The 14,496-nt window shown below is 32.3% G+C and overlaps 1 protein-coding gene across 1 annotated transcript in view; it reads right to left on the bottom strand.

Moving 5' to 3' along the window:
* Positions 1 to 375: 375 nt before the first annotated feature.
* The window catches only part of LOC147070621 (uncharacterized), a 122,186-nt gene continuing 108,065 nt past the window's right edge, over positions 376 to 14,496 (bottom strand). Inside the window, exons 4-7 of the mRNA XM_085949048.1 lie at positions 12,246 to 12,378; positions 10,368 to 10,508; positions 7,670 to 7,759; positions 376 to 2,500 (exon numbers count right to left, since the gene is read on the bottom strand). Of these exons, the coding sequence (XP_085805174.1) occupies positions 1,493 to 2,500; positions 7,670 to 7,759; positions 10,368 to 10,508; positions 12,246 to 12,378 (1,372 nt within the window). The 3' untranslated portion in view covers positions 376 to 1,492. The remainder of the gene's footprint in view (positions 2,501 to 7,669; positions 7,760 to 10,367; positions 10,509 to 12,245; positions 12,379 to 14,496) is intronic.

Raw genomic sequence — 14,496 nt, 5'->3', positions numbered from 1 at the left:
TTCTGTCAGAGATGTGCTCCCACCCCGTAGTATATTTTGAGCCGATTACGAATAATATAAATTAGCAAAATCTACCAAAATGTATTAGTATGATACTAAGGTCACCTCATGCATATCACGCCACACTATCAGCCCAATGCGTGATAGTTTGGCAGATGCTTGACACAATGTTCTTGTAGGTTGTCAGTTGTTATTATTGAATATTATGGTGGTTCTAACACGTGGGCTTACGTGACGTGATGGTAAGAATAATAATTATGTTTCTAGCATTATCGTGATGCTTTATGGAGTATGCGACAGCACTAAGTATATATTACAACGTAAACAAGTTTCTCACAAAAATCATTAAGGTAATAATTAAGTGTTGAAAGTTTCGCTTTGATATAAATTAAGAATTTTATTTGACAGAACAGAACTAACTAACAGAAAATATTTATTCTTCATAAATGAACAAACATTCCAATCAATGCAAAATTTATAAAATAGGTTTCAGTTGAAGTGCTTCAAGAACAATTCAGCATTCCTTCACTAAACAAATATATTATTATACTTAAACAGTTTACTAACACAAGAATCTTGTTCACTAGAAGGTAGTTTGTAAATACCTTTTCCTTAGAGACAAGAAATTTAATTCAAAACCAAAATTATTAACAATGAGAGGATTAATTCTAGGTATATAGTTTTAATTCGATAAATGGTTCCCTAATACAGTGTTTAAATACTTACCAGTAAATTAATTTTGTCTTAATATTCCATCTCCGTTATTATCGATAGCGCGATCCTAAGTAGATAATCTAGCAGCAGACTCTATAATCAATCGTCATCCACTATCAATCACTAATCATCGATAACCAATACACAGTCAAACATTGGACGCCAGGAACCTCGGATTTCGGACAGCTCTTTTTATCCAATTATGAATACATTTATTGCAGTATTTGTGATAGTGCTTCATTAATGTCTCATGTGAAAATATAACTGTTTCACTGGATTAACCAAGAACGGAAGACAGTCAACCACCTCAGATGCACATATTCAATATAGAGTTGGAATACTGCAACTAATATATTATTATATGAACTGAGTATTCTTCATAGAGTTGCCTTTCAAGCTTTCTGCGTCTTCCCAGGTTACACCAGCACTCCGTGGCCCTCTTTTGGAGACAGTATTTTTTGGTATCAAAATCCGGTTGGCTTGAAGAAAGGGCAAGCCATATAAAGGCTTTGCTGAGGCGTCCGTGATAGGTAGCTGAGCCAGATCCAACATAGCATCTTCACCTCTGAAATGTAATGAAAGACTCTATGGTCCACTCATTTGACATTTGACTTCATTTGATAGATCATGTATCACACTGACAATATTTCAATCATACCATCTGTTTTGTATTTATACAGTTTGGTATATTTGTATAAGTTTTATACCGTTAGCCAGTATTTGAATCACTACTCCACAAATTCAGTTTATAGAAGTTATTTAACTTTTTAAAGTTATTTTACAACATGTCTTCTCTGTCTGTATTTTTATTTTGAATAATTCCTCTCGTTTCTCCAAAACACATTAATTTCGTGCGCTCTCTTTCGTCCACCATTAATCTTGTGACAATAGTCCCCTTAGTGTCAGATAAAGCTGCCGAAAGTTTTCTGGTGTGTCCTGATAGAAGACTTCCAGACGTCGATTTTCGCCTAGCAGAAGCTCCTTTGATTCGTCTCAAATCATTTATATCAGTTTTTGACCTGAGGTGAGTATTGGCCACAGATTGTCTTCTGCCCGACACCAGAGGCTCGTGAAAATCAGAAGTTTGAGTATTTCCAGTTTCAAATCTATCAACATCGTAAACTTGTCTTCCGTTTGGGTGTAAATTTTCTTCATCCCACGCAGAAGAAGCTAAATTATCAAATCCGATATCATTGACAAGTCTTTCATCTTCTCCTGTGATCAAAGATTCTCCGCCTCCAATAATAAACTCATCTTCCATGACATTTTCAATTATTCTAGTGCATGCATTTCCTTTATCAGCATGAACTTCGCTAATTTGTGTAACTTCTTTGTGTTTTATCACTTTTCCATTTTCATGTATATCCGTTCTTAGATTTGGCGCCAAAGATTGTTCTTCATTTAATTCCGTAAAAATTCTTTTACTAACAGAATTTTCTTCACCATCTTTTATTTCTTTTGAATCTTTTCCAGAAGTGTTCACTGAAATCTTGCTAGATCCTTCTTCAAACGGTGACATTGTGAAAGTCAATTTTTCTGTCATTTTCTTTTTTCTTGTTTCTGCGCTGAGTTCGGTATCTGATAGATATTCTGAATCATCATCTTTATATATTGTGACAGCCACTACGGTGTTGTTATTTGGATTTAGGTATTTAAGCTTGATATTATTTTCGTTGCATTGTGATATAGGTCTTGTTGGTGACATCAGTGTGTTCTCTACGCCCCGCTCTTGCATTGAATCGTTCTTGTCCCCATAGCCGAATATTCGTTTTAGAGATGCTCGAAACTAGAAAAAATAACATAACAAATATGACTATTAATAATTCACTTCAGACATACTAATTATTATTGTAAGCGGACCTTAGATGTTAAAAATGAATCGGTAGGATGTATTACAAGACTTTGAATTGTGAATTTTGATCTGATTTGAGTCCACTAAATGGAGGGTAATATATGAAAAACACCCATCTCTAAAATTCACATACGTGGAAAAATACTATATTTTTAATTAAACAAAATAAAAGTAATTGATCGCGGAGCCTTGCATCGTAGGTTCAATACGGAATTCCAAAGCTACTCTAAATAACAAATTATTTATATATGTATCTATTTTCATTAACGAGAATTATCTATTAAAACTAATTCTTTATAAAGCTTCAAAATATATAATTTTTATAAACTTTAAAGACAAAAAATCAGGAGTTAGACTGAAAATAACTCTTATTTTTATTCATGTGAGCGTTTTCTTTTTTTGTACCATGTTCGATCCTAATAAGACCATATGGTCCTCCACACAGTGGAGATTTGTATAAACAGATTTGTTGTTTTTATGATAAATGGATGTTAGCCACTTACTCAACCTATTAGGTCCTTGCTCAGACCCCGAACACAAATTGAAAAACAATATGAGTGTATTCGCCAGACCCAGGATTCGAGCCTATGACCCACGACATTATAAGACGACGCGTTAGCCGCTCGGCCATCTGGCGATAACATAAAAGCATATTGTGAGAGCTATTATTATTTAAGCTACTGATCCGTATATATCTCATGTAAATTAATTCTACCAAGTACGTTAAGTGAGGTTCTAAAATTCCAATGTGAAGGCAATCAACTTCATAATTATTAATCATGCTAATTAAGTATATTCCTAACACGATAATCCGGTGTTAATAAATATTATTAACCACGTCTTTCCACTTGCGAACACTTATTAAATTATGTGGTATTTAATATTGAATACAGAATTTTAAATTACAAAATTTCCGAAAGCTGGTGGAAAAAACTACTATATATTCAGTTTGTTGCAATGATGGCCGAGCGGCTTACGATGTTGTAGGTGCCAGATTCTAATCGTAATATCGAATTAAATAAATCTAATAATAGTTTGAGTAAAGTGTCTAACACCCATTTCTCATAAAAACAAACATCTGTTAATACAAACCTCCACTATGTAGAGCCCCCATTATGATCTTCTTAGGATCTGAAATGGTTGAAAGAAAGAAAAAAGAATATGGTTGATTCCCAATTCTTTTTCAGGTATTAAAAAAAACGAATAGAACGCACCACGGAACAGAAAATAAGAAAGCAGAAGAGACATTGAAATAATTGGAATAATATTATTTTTGAGATACAATTTTCAACAAAGATTTCTTTATAATAAGTTTTTACTTGCACGTGGTTCCTATCTGTTCAGTCACAAGTCACATACCCTTAAGTAAGAAGTGAAATAAGTAATATTATGTAACTATAGAAAGAAAATGAAATTGAAAACACGCTATTGTATGTCTGGTGTAATATAAGTAATACTATTTTACGTAATATAGCATATTATATTCACAAAAACATGTTTCCCAATTAAAATCATCTTACGTAGGTAATAAGTAATTACTTACAACAGTTGTTACTAAAGAAACGTCTTTAGAGGATACGTTTAAAGTCTAAAACTCAACTATAATTAATTGTTGAAATATAATAAAAAAAATACCTATGCATAATGTTTAACAGATTTACATTACATTTTCAACTTAGGTTTTCATAATTAAATATTTTTTCTCCGGCAAAATTGTTAATTAACGTTAATTTAATATAATATTGAATAATCTAAAACAGGCCTGGGAAAACTACGGCTCACGAGCTTTAGGGCTTGCGCAGACAGAGCGCGGTCAGGCGGTCTGCGTTCCGCGTTCGGAGTTCGGCGCTCTTTGTACTGTATGGACTTCATACTGTATGGGTACACAGCCGGCGGTCAGACCGCGCCGGTCAATTGGAACGCTAGAGTTCTGGAGTTCTATGCCCGGAATTACAAAGAACGCCGTACCTCCCGTCCAGTCCCGTCATAGGAATTTGAGCAGTCACACAACATAGAGTGAAACCACACGGGGAGTGAGTACGCAACAGCGGTGCTTTCTCACTTCCACTCGCAGTCGGAATATAGCGGTCTCGCATTATGCAGCGCTTGTGTCAGTACAACGTTTGTAAACAAATGGAACGCTTATTGTTGACCGCCACCTGTCTATTGTCCCTGAACGTTAGCGGTCAACGGTCGGTTGAACGCAGAACTCCGACCGCTCTCTGTCTGCGCAAGCCCTTAATCGTATTTTTGGAAAAAAAGTTTACATATTTCGCGATGTGAACGGCCCTCGTGCGTCTAAGCTAATCTAACCGATTTTTTTTAAACGGTACATCTTCAAACACGCGCTTTAACATGATCTTACCCCCTACTTAATTTATCGTTTGTCAATTTATGGCTATGGCCGTATGTTGTAGCTTAACCACTGGGAAATGCCAATAGAAATGGCGTATTTCAAAAAAATACTACCTTATTTTTAGATCAATAATTATTATAAAACAATCATTATTCGTATAATGTTTTATCACGTTGTAATGGTCAAATACATAGCTTATAATCAGTATCTTTAGAATTATCTTTAAATGTGTTAATCGTGCCCATTTTTTGAATAATTAAATGCCTAATTCTTGACAAATTTGTGATCACAGAGATTATAAAATATTTTTATCGTAAATATTTCACTATATAATGTTAACATTAATTTTATTTATGGTTTTATAAATAGGTTTAAAAATTAATAAATCTAAAAAATCTTAACACCACTGCACATGGATGTACTGAAATATGACTATATTCTAAAATATTAAATCGAGAGGTTTAAAAGAACACTATTTTATGTAATAAAAATACTTTATGCAGTCATCAAATGTTTAAAATAAATATAAAAGGTAATAAGGCTTCAAAATTATATAAATAGATTATCTACAAGGCTTGAGTATTATCCAGGATTATGCTCTGAAAATACCATAAAAACTCTTTTGATCTACATGGCGCACGTGGGCCTTTATACACAAATTGCACCGTCGAGAAGAAATCTGCAAATTTTACAACAATCTTAATTCAGACAAATTCAAAAAACTTAGAGATTCTGCTCGAAAAATGTTGTTATTTTTGCATCAACGTATTGTGAGCAAACTTTCAATCATGAATATCAATAAAAATTCTGTACGATCAAGCATCATCGATGAACATTTATTTACAAGCAGTTTTAAGAATCTCAACTACAAAATTAACACCTAAAATTAAAAAAAAATTTAAAATGTAAGACAGTTTCATTCATCTCATTAAATTGTTGGCTATTAGAGAATCATTTATTTTACCACGTTTTTCTTAGCTCGTAATCTTGTTTGTCCGGTGGTTGTTTATCCAGTACAAATCTTGCAATCGATTTTTAACTAACTTCCCGATTACATTAAATTTTAAACTTTTAGAATATATCACAGAACACGATGCCAATGCATTCTTTTAATACTTTTAGCCATCTTTAAGTAGAATCGAATTCATTTTCAGTTCGGATGATATCCGTTATCCAATCCACTATTATTGGTTGCTAAGGGGGTGGTCCTAGTAACTAGATTATTAATATACGTGCGTTACTATGGAAATCAAAATGACATTTCGGTATTCTATATTTGTTTGTTAGTTGCAAAATAGCAAACAAAATGATTTGTTGACAATTGCCTTATTTGTCCTAAATTATTAATACATAAAATTGTCAAGTTTATATGATTCAACAGAAAATTTAAAAACGTGGTATATAAAAAGTTCTTTTCATCTTGTAATTATTTTATGTTCATTTTATATTCCTAGTGTGGCCCTTCCAAAAAGTTTTCCCACGCCCGATTTACATGGTTACCGTTAATATAAGTTAATAAAATTTTCTCTTATGTGTATTAAATATAAAATGAAAATGGGATGCACAGAAATTAATTTTACATGTGTAATCCTTTGAAGCCGAGCATTAAAAACCGTAGATGTTCCGTTGAATCAACAAAAACAGATTTTGAGGCTTTTCAAACTTCTACAAATTACCTATTTACGCAGTACGTTTACTTATGCTATTTTTTATGGATTCACTACACCATTTTAATATAGGGTCGAATGCATGAGATTCCCAAAAGCCTTATAGGCTATATACTGCACGTTTGTATGTATGAGTACAAACGTAATTCGTTGCTTAGTGACGTCACGAATGTGACATCATCATGTGTCATGGTGTCCGTATAATGGCAATCTTATAAAATTTCATTCCCCGATCAATAATTCAAAATTTTGAAATTGTCAATGTGTCTGAAAAAGTGTGCGAACGGTACCATATAAATTTAATAATTATAAATTATTGATCGGGGAATGAAATTTTATAATATTAATATTATGTTATGAACTTTAAATAATTTATCAGTTATTTTATCACATTTATTTTATAATTCTACTGTACGAAAGGATAAAGTATTGCCAGTAAATATTTCCATTTGGCGGCAATGCTGAATACATACATATTATTATGACTAACTTCACTTCGATTATGAGATGTCAAAACAGAATAAGAATAAATGACAGAAATTCAAATCGATTTAGATAATAATATGTAATGATCTCTGTATACTATTATCATTTATACCAAGCACCGTATGACATTAATGATGTATCCAGTGTATTTGAGAGTTGTGCTTTGTTTATTACAGTTATCTTACAATAATCAACTAGGTAGGTAGGTACCATAATATTTTGAAGAATGCAGAATGCTTCTAATTGCATATTTTAATGCCAGATACAGCAGTAGGTACCTATTTTTGCGGTCGTTTAGCGGATATATTTTATCGTAATCTAACGTAAATCTAGCTTATCTCTCCATGAGAAATATTGCGCTTTGTAAGCGAAATAGGTACGAGGCATTGTATCAATTACCTACTAAAATGACATTTGAAAGTGACAGATGAAGCAGCCATTTTGAATGGCGTGTGACGTCAGATTGCTTACGTCACAAATAGTGCTATACGCTATATGATGGAAAATCGGTTAAATAGCTTATAAAGAATTTGGGAATCTCATACATACGGCCCATAATGTTGTAGGTACTTAATAATGCATAGAATCTTATACCTGAGTATTCATTCCAACGTATATGATGGGGTCGTAGCAAATTGAACTCTTGGCCACCAGCGCCGGGATGACACCGACTCCTGGAGATACCTGCATGAAAGAAATTAAGCACTGTAATAATATAGAAATTTATTAATTTAGCAGTGTTCCTCAGTAATGTATTCTTAAAGAATTGACATTTTGGACACATAACATTAACATATTATAATGTGAGCAACGAATTAAACAAGTGGCTCCACTAACGGTGAAATTCAACAACATGTGACAGCTATCATAATTATTGACGGTAGTTACGCAGTAAACAGCCAGTTTATTATTTTCCTAAGCCAGGATTATTGTATTTAACCTAACCTAACTTAATATGTTTTTTCTTTGTTCTGTATAAATTACATAATACTATGTTCCTTTGATACAAAACATTTCACTGATTGCAGAATATGCCATCTCCTATTTATAGAAATAGTCGGACTATCCTAAAATATCATAAATATGCCATTCTTCTTTTTTCTTTCTTTCGACCATGTCCGATCCTAATAGGATCATAATATGGGCCTCCACATAGTGGAGGTTTGTATTGACAGATTTTGTTTTTACGAGAAATGGATATCAGCCACACGCTCAACCTATTAGGTCCACTCTGTGGAGGCCCATATGATCTAAATAAAATCGGACATGGTTTAAAAAAAATGTAAAAAAATATTTTTAGAATATACTAAATCATTTCCATACTAGAGCCGGAGTGCAAAGTTATGAAGTGGCAACTCTACTAGGGACACTGTTCATGATTGCATAAAAGATTAATAATGCATAATTATTGTCAAGCGTTTAGTTACGCGTGTAGCCACCTTAGACGTTAATAATCAGTGTAGTTTTTTGGCTATTTGTTTTTATTTTACCAAAGTATCTCTACACTAATAAATTCACTATTAAAATATTCGGATTCAATTATATAAAACATTAATTTTTAACATAGTTACTACAGCCTGGTTCCAGGAAAGCGTGGTAAATAATGACAAATTAATCTATCAATTTATATTCTAGAATATTGTACTTTTTCTAACAAAGGTTAGTTAAATAACTATAAATATTTGCCTAACATGTATATTATTTTCAAAATAAACATAGTCGAGCTTTTTAATGAGTGCATTTTCGTTATTTTTATTCACCCATTGAATGTGATACCAACAAACACTTTATTTACACAGCTGCTATCATATTCGCCATCTTCAACTGAATTCTAAGAATTTTCAGGGCAACAATAAAAGGTAAATCTTTTTTTATCAATTTATTATGTTTTATTTATTGAGTTCGGTACATAGAGACATACAAACACGCACTGACTGCCTAATAACATATTAATCAAAGGTTTACAGCCCGTGGTAGGCCCTGGTTTCCTTAAACAAAATCCTCCACTTTCTTGTACTTCGCGCCTTTGTCTATCTAACTGACGATACAGATATGAAGATCCTTTGCTACTCCACACAGATACCAAAGCCGAAAGATGTCACTTTTAAGAAAACCTAATTAACGTAAGTAGCACCGCTACCAAATAGTGGCATACATGAGAAACGCACGTGACTGTCAAAATACTGAAATATATCGCACATTATAATATCATATGATGTAAGGCTGCTCAAAAAAATACTCGCAAAGTTCTTATATAAAAAAAAAATTCCATTTAATAAAAGCTTTAGTATTAATAAAAATAAAACAAGAGATACATATTATGGCAAACTTATTATATATAAATTAGATAACTTTTTAGTTTTATAGTTTATGTTAATACAAATTGTAGTTGAAAATGTGATCGAGCTGAAAAGGTGTAAAAAAGTGATTCTTGAATCTCATCTCGAGAAGTAAATTTTCCGAAAATTCTATTTTTTTCGAGAAATGATCAATGATAATCTCGAGAATTCGATACATTTTTGATATGCAAAAATAGCTAAGAGAAGTTGAAATGGAAAAAGAAAAAGAAAACTGCTGACAGGAATCAGAATTAAATGTAATTTTGGAAAATAAAATCTAAAATAATCCCGCTACTTTAAACTGGAACAAAATTTTGTAAATTCGCCGGTGAAAAAACTTTTTGGCAAGTAAAGCTAAAATAACTCTCGACTGTTTTTCAATTCGGCTGGCAGAAAATTTAAAACAGATGAATTCTTATATTATAATATAATGTGCTACTTTTTGTTATGACTTCAGTAGTCGTGGGGTTGCTGCCAAAAGTTGGTAAGTCTCGAAGTCATGTTATGCAGTAATTGGAATTTGAAAGTTTGACATCCCTCTAAAATCAGGCAGAATGCTTATTTCTTTGTGCTTTACGTGCATGTTTTATATACCGGATGGCCTTGTTTTTTTCTAGCATACTTATTTACATAATATATTATAAAAAAAACATACAGTCTGTTGTTAACTTCAAATACCTCAATTATCGACTAACCAACTTTTGCCAGCACTAAATGATATTTTACACACTTCAAAATATCTTTTTCACTGATTACGTGTCATGATTTAAGAAAAGATGGTCACCAATAATAAAAGAATTTTATATAACACCCCTGTTGAATTATATTGACAGCAATCCCACGATTTTATATTCTATGTAATTTGAATTAAGTCTTTGTCAATGTCTTTTCACCAATAATTGACAGTTAACAATTAAAGTTATTAACGACTATCGTATATTATCATTCCTTACCATGTCATGTGGTGCAAACTGCTCTATCAGTGCCAGTATAGAGTAAGGAGTCCAGGCTATCATGAAGGTGACAATCATGATCAAGACCATCATGGTAACACGTGACTCCGCTCTTGTGACTCTTCCCATCCTTAAGGTGTTCTATAATAAGAAACCATCTTATAAAATAGATTCATGCACACTTTGTGGCATCTACCTAATTCATATTTTTTATAAATACGTATTTCATTCTTTCAAATACATATCTAATTATATCATTATTTAACATTTTTTAGAAGATCTTTTGGTATTAAAATAATCAATACATTCGTATAATATATCTAAAATATATAGAAAAATGTTCAAAGATAAACTTACATTAAAAAAAACTTTATACATATTATATTGCATTTTGACTGCTTAATTTACAAACCGGCTAACTGCATTTGGGCAAATTGTTCAGGATGGAGAAAAACCCTAATAAATAATAATAACTACAGAGCGGAATTTAACATTTTCAAAAATACACTCGGATTTTTTTTTACAAATAAGCTGCATAATGAATTAATACATCCATACCAATTATGATATTGTAAATTTGCCATATGCAGTTGGCTGTTTTATGTGGAGAACGATAACGCATTTATTTATAGGTATAGGAATTTGAAATCGACAGGTTGCATGACAACTCGTCTCGCGTAGGCTGAAAACCAACGTTTTGTGTAATAGCACTTGTCTTGATCCAGATTTTCCTCTGATTTGCGATGGGCAAAATATCGAGAGCGTCGACAGCTTCAAATACCTGGGGGTACACACCACGGGAGATGGCATTGCGTAGAGAGAGATCGCTATCTGACTGGGAATGGCTGGAGCAACGTTCAACTCAATGCGGCGTGTCTGGAATTCACGATTGTACTCGGTCAAAATCAAATGCCGTCTATTCGACGCTTGCTGATGCTGCTGATGGTGCTGCTTTAAGGTAGCGAATCATGGCACCTTACGAAAGCTCAGAGCAACCATATACTGAGCTTCGAAAACATATGTTTTCCACGAATACTGGATGTGTAGTATAATGCGAGGAAATAAGAGAACGCACCAAGCAGCCTCTCATCACGCTGAGTAAAGAGGCGACGTTGGACCTGGCTCGGTCACGTGCTGTGGATGCCAGAAGAGAACCTTAACCTGCCTTGCCTGTTCTTCAAGCCAACCAAATTCCGGCGTCCTGGAAGGCCGCTAAACACTATCTATAGAGTGCATACGGTGGAGCTACGGGATACTAGTTTGATCTGGAATGATGCCAGAAGATTGGAGACACCTTGTGGTGTAGGGGGCGGACATGGCCGCAGTAGTAAGTTATTAAGAATTATAAATTATATAGCGCATAGAAAACATGCTTTATAACAAAAGACCATCAAAATCCCATTTTTGGTCAAAAGTGCAGTTAGCTGGTTTGCAGATTAAGAAGTCGATTTGTTGAATAATCTCGTCTTAATTTTATTGTGATTTTAGTCTTTAGTATAATAAGATTTTTCGAAGGAATCAAAGAGATGTTTGTATATTTAGTATGTAGTTTTTATGTTATTCAATTTTTAAAAAGATCGATTCATGTATTGTTTGCATACCAACATTTAACAGATTTATTTTCCGGGTGATACCTATCATGTATCGGAATAATAAAAGCATCGTAATGTGCAACGAGCCTAACCGGTAATTTTTCTCGTGCTCCAGCAACAAACTTGGAAAAGTTAAAAAGTTTATTTGAGTATCGATTGCATATTTTCTGAGCACTTATGTTATGTTTAGTTAATTATTATTTATTTTGTTTCCTTATTCATAACATTGAAAACTAATTTGCAATAGATATACTACAAAGTTAAATATAAATTGACTATTAATTACCTTTTTCATCGTTCTGATGATGTTCAGGTAACTAAAGCTGATGATGCTCACAGGCAGGGCCCACCCCATGAAGAAGAGGAAAATGATGTACGTCAGAGCGTTTAACGTCTGCTCTTCCCAGTTTATGGAGCAGCTGGAAAAAACAGATCATCTAATTACTTAATTTAAAATAAACTCTTTCAATCGCATAAATTTTGAAAAAGAAATGAAATTTCATTTAAATTTTCAAACCGGAACGCTTTAAAATTTTCCAAAAATATCAATGTGTATTCAATTGTTATTGTTGTGTTTGTATATAAGAAGATATCACAAACAAAACCATTAGAAAAAAATATTTAGAACGGAACTCAAACCTGCACCATCGGATTTCGGCTAATATGCTTTATAAAAATCACGAAAAATATCGCTAATATTAACGGAATTTTAGATATCACTTTTGATGTATAGTTATTAGTTAATTTCGATAATTTTTTTATAATAATTGTTGCTTAATTATGTAGTAAGTATATACCATGTAAAAAGCCTGTACAAGAATGTACAAAAAATATCGGAATTTTTGTTATATGATAGAAACGAATTGCATATTATATAGTATCCCAAATAAACTTACTACCCAATCTCATTACCATATTTTTTATCACTGCAAAGTAAAATATGTTTTATATATAAAAGTTTTATTTCCTCAAGTATTAATTAATTAAGTAAAACAAATGGTTGTAATGTCATCTAAAATCTTCCAATAAATCTTGTCAACGCTTTAAAAAGGGCTATCACATTATATTATAATACGCACGTTTAATTTAATTAATGACTATTTTTTGGTCCTCAATTTGACTGACAGCCAGGCTATTTTCATTTGTCTTGTTCATCTGTCATCAACTTCAAAATAGTGTTCGTTTTTTAATTTAAACTGCGCAAAAAACCTCTGCTGACTTCAGACTGTATTTTGGAAAATGGCTCAGTATCACCATATGAAAAAGAATAATACCGTTTAGAAAAAGGTTTGGGGATGTCAAAGAAAATAGTTGAGGTATACATATAAACTATATTCACTTTAGGGGTGAAAAAATCACAATACATATAAAAATACAAAGGTTGCGTTACAAGGGCCGATTCACTAGTACTCGAACGCAACGTTCCCTCTATTTTACAACGTTTTTATTAGGTCGTATTCTTATTTGTCCGAAGGTGGTAAGTCCCGTACAAATCTTGCAATCGATTTTTAACTAATTTCTCGACTACATTTGAAACTATTAGAATATATCAGAACACGATGCCAATGCATTTTTTAAATACTTTTAGCCATATTTAAGTAGAATTAAATTAATTTTCTGTTAATTCTGTGTTGTATGAAAAGTTATTTCGGAAGTAATCCGTAAAAAGTAAAACTATTATTGGTTGCTAGGGTACTGGGGTCCTAGCAACTAAATTATTAATATATACGTGCGTTACTATGGAAATCAATATGAGTGTCAAAATGACATTTCAGTATTATTTCTATCAAATACATTTTTTTTGATCGTTTAAGCTAGTCAAGTCAAGTTTATATGATTCAACATAAAATTTAAAAATGTTGTATATAAAAAGTTATTTTTATCTTGTAACTATTTTCTATTGCTTATATTTTTTATGTATTTATTAATTTCAATGATTTTATATAGTAATAAAACGATATTTTTTAAGTAAATTCATCCCATATCGATATTTGACGTACGAAATTAGAATTTTTGCACAGATATATCGGTACTTTTATCAACAATTACATTCGCCTTCTGAGAAATGAGTCGAAGAATTGTGCATGTAATGGTTTTGTGCAAAACTAGAATCTGGCAAAGGAAATTTTCTTTTAAAATATTGTTGTGTGAGGACTGTGCGGAGGATGAAAACATGTGTGCGGACACACTTTGGTAGGTGCGCACCTTACAGGAAACATTGCTAGTGCGTGAAAGAGTAGGTCTGGGTACTGTCAATGGGCACTCAAATTCAAAAAATATTAAACATCGATTGTCATTCCATAAATGAATTCTAGAATTTTTTTTTAATTTACAACAAAGCTTACATGATTCCATATAGCTATATTACCCTCTAATGTTTCCATATAACATTTTTATTCATTATAACGTCGAATTGGAAATGTACAATTTGAAATGTTTAACTGATTAGATTTTTATATATTATTACGATATTAGTACACACAAAAGATCGAAAACGTAAGCATAAACATCAGCGAATCAGCGAAATAGTTGTATTC

This window comes from Rhyacophila brunnea, unplaced genomic scaffold, assembly GCF_057557595.1.
Source record: "Rhyacophila brunnea isolate RB1 unplaced genomic scaffold, BYU_Rbru_1.0 scaffold_21, whole genome shotgun sequence".
In the NCBI taxonomy this organism is placed as follows: Eukaryota; Metazoa; Arthropoda; class Insecta; order Trichoptera; family Rhyacophilidae; genus Rhyacophila; species Rhyacophila brunnea.
This window is presented reverse-complemented; position numbering and strand designations above follow the sequence as displayed.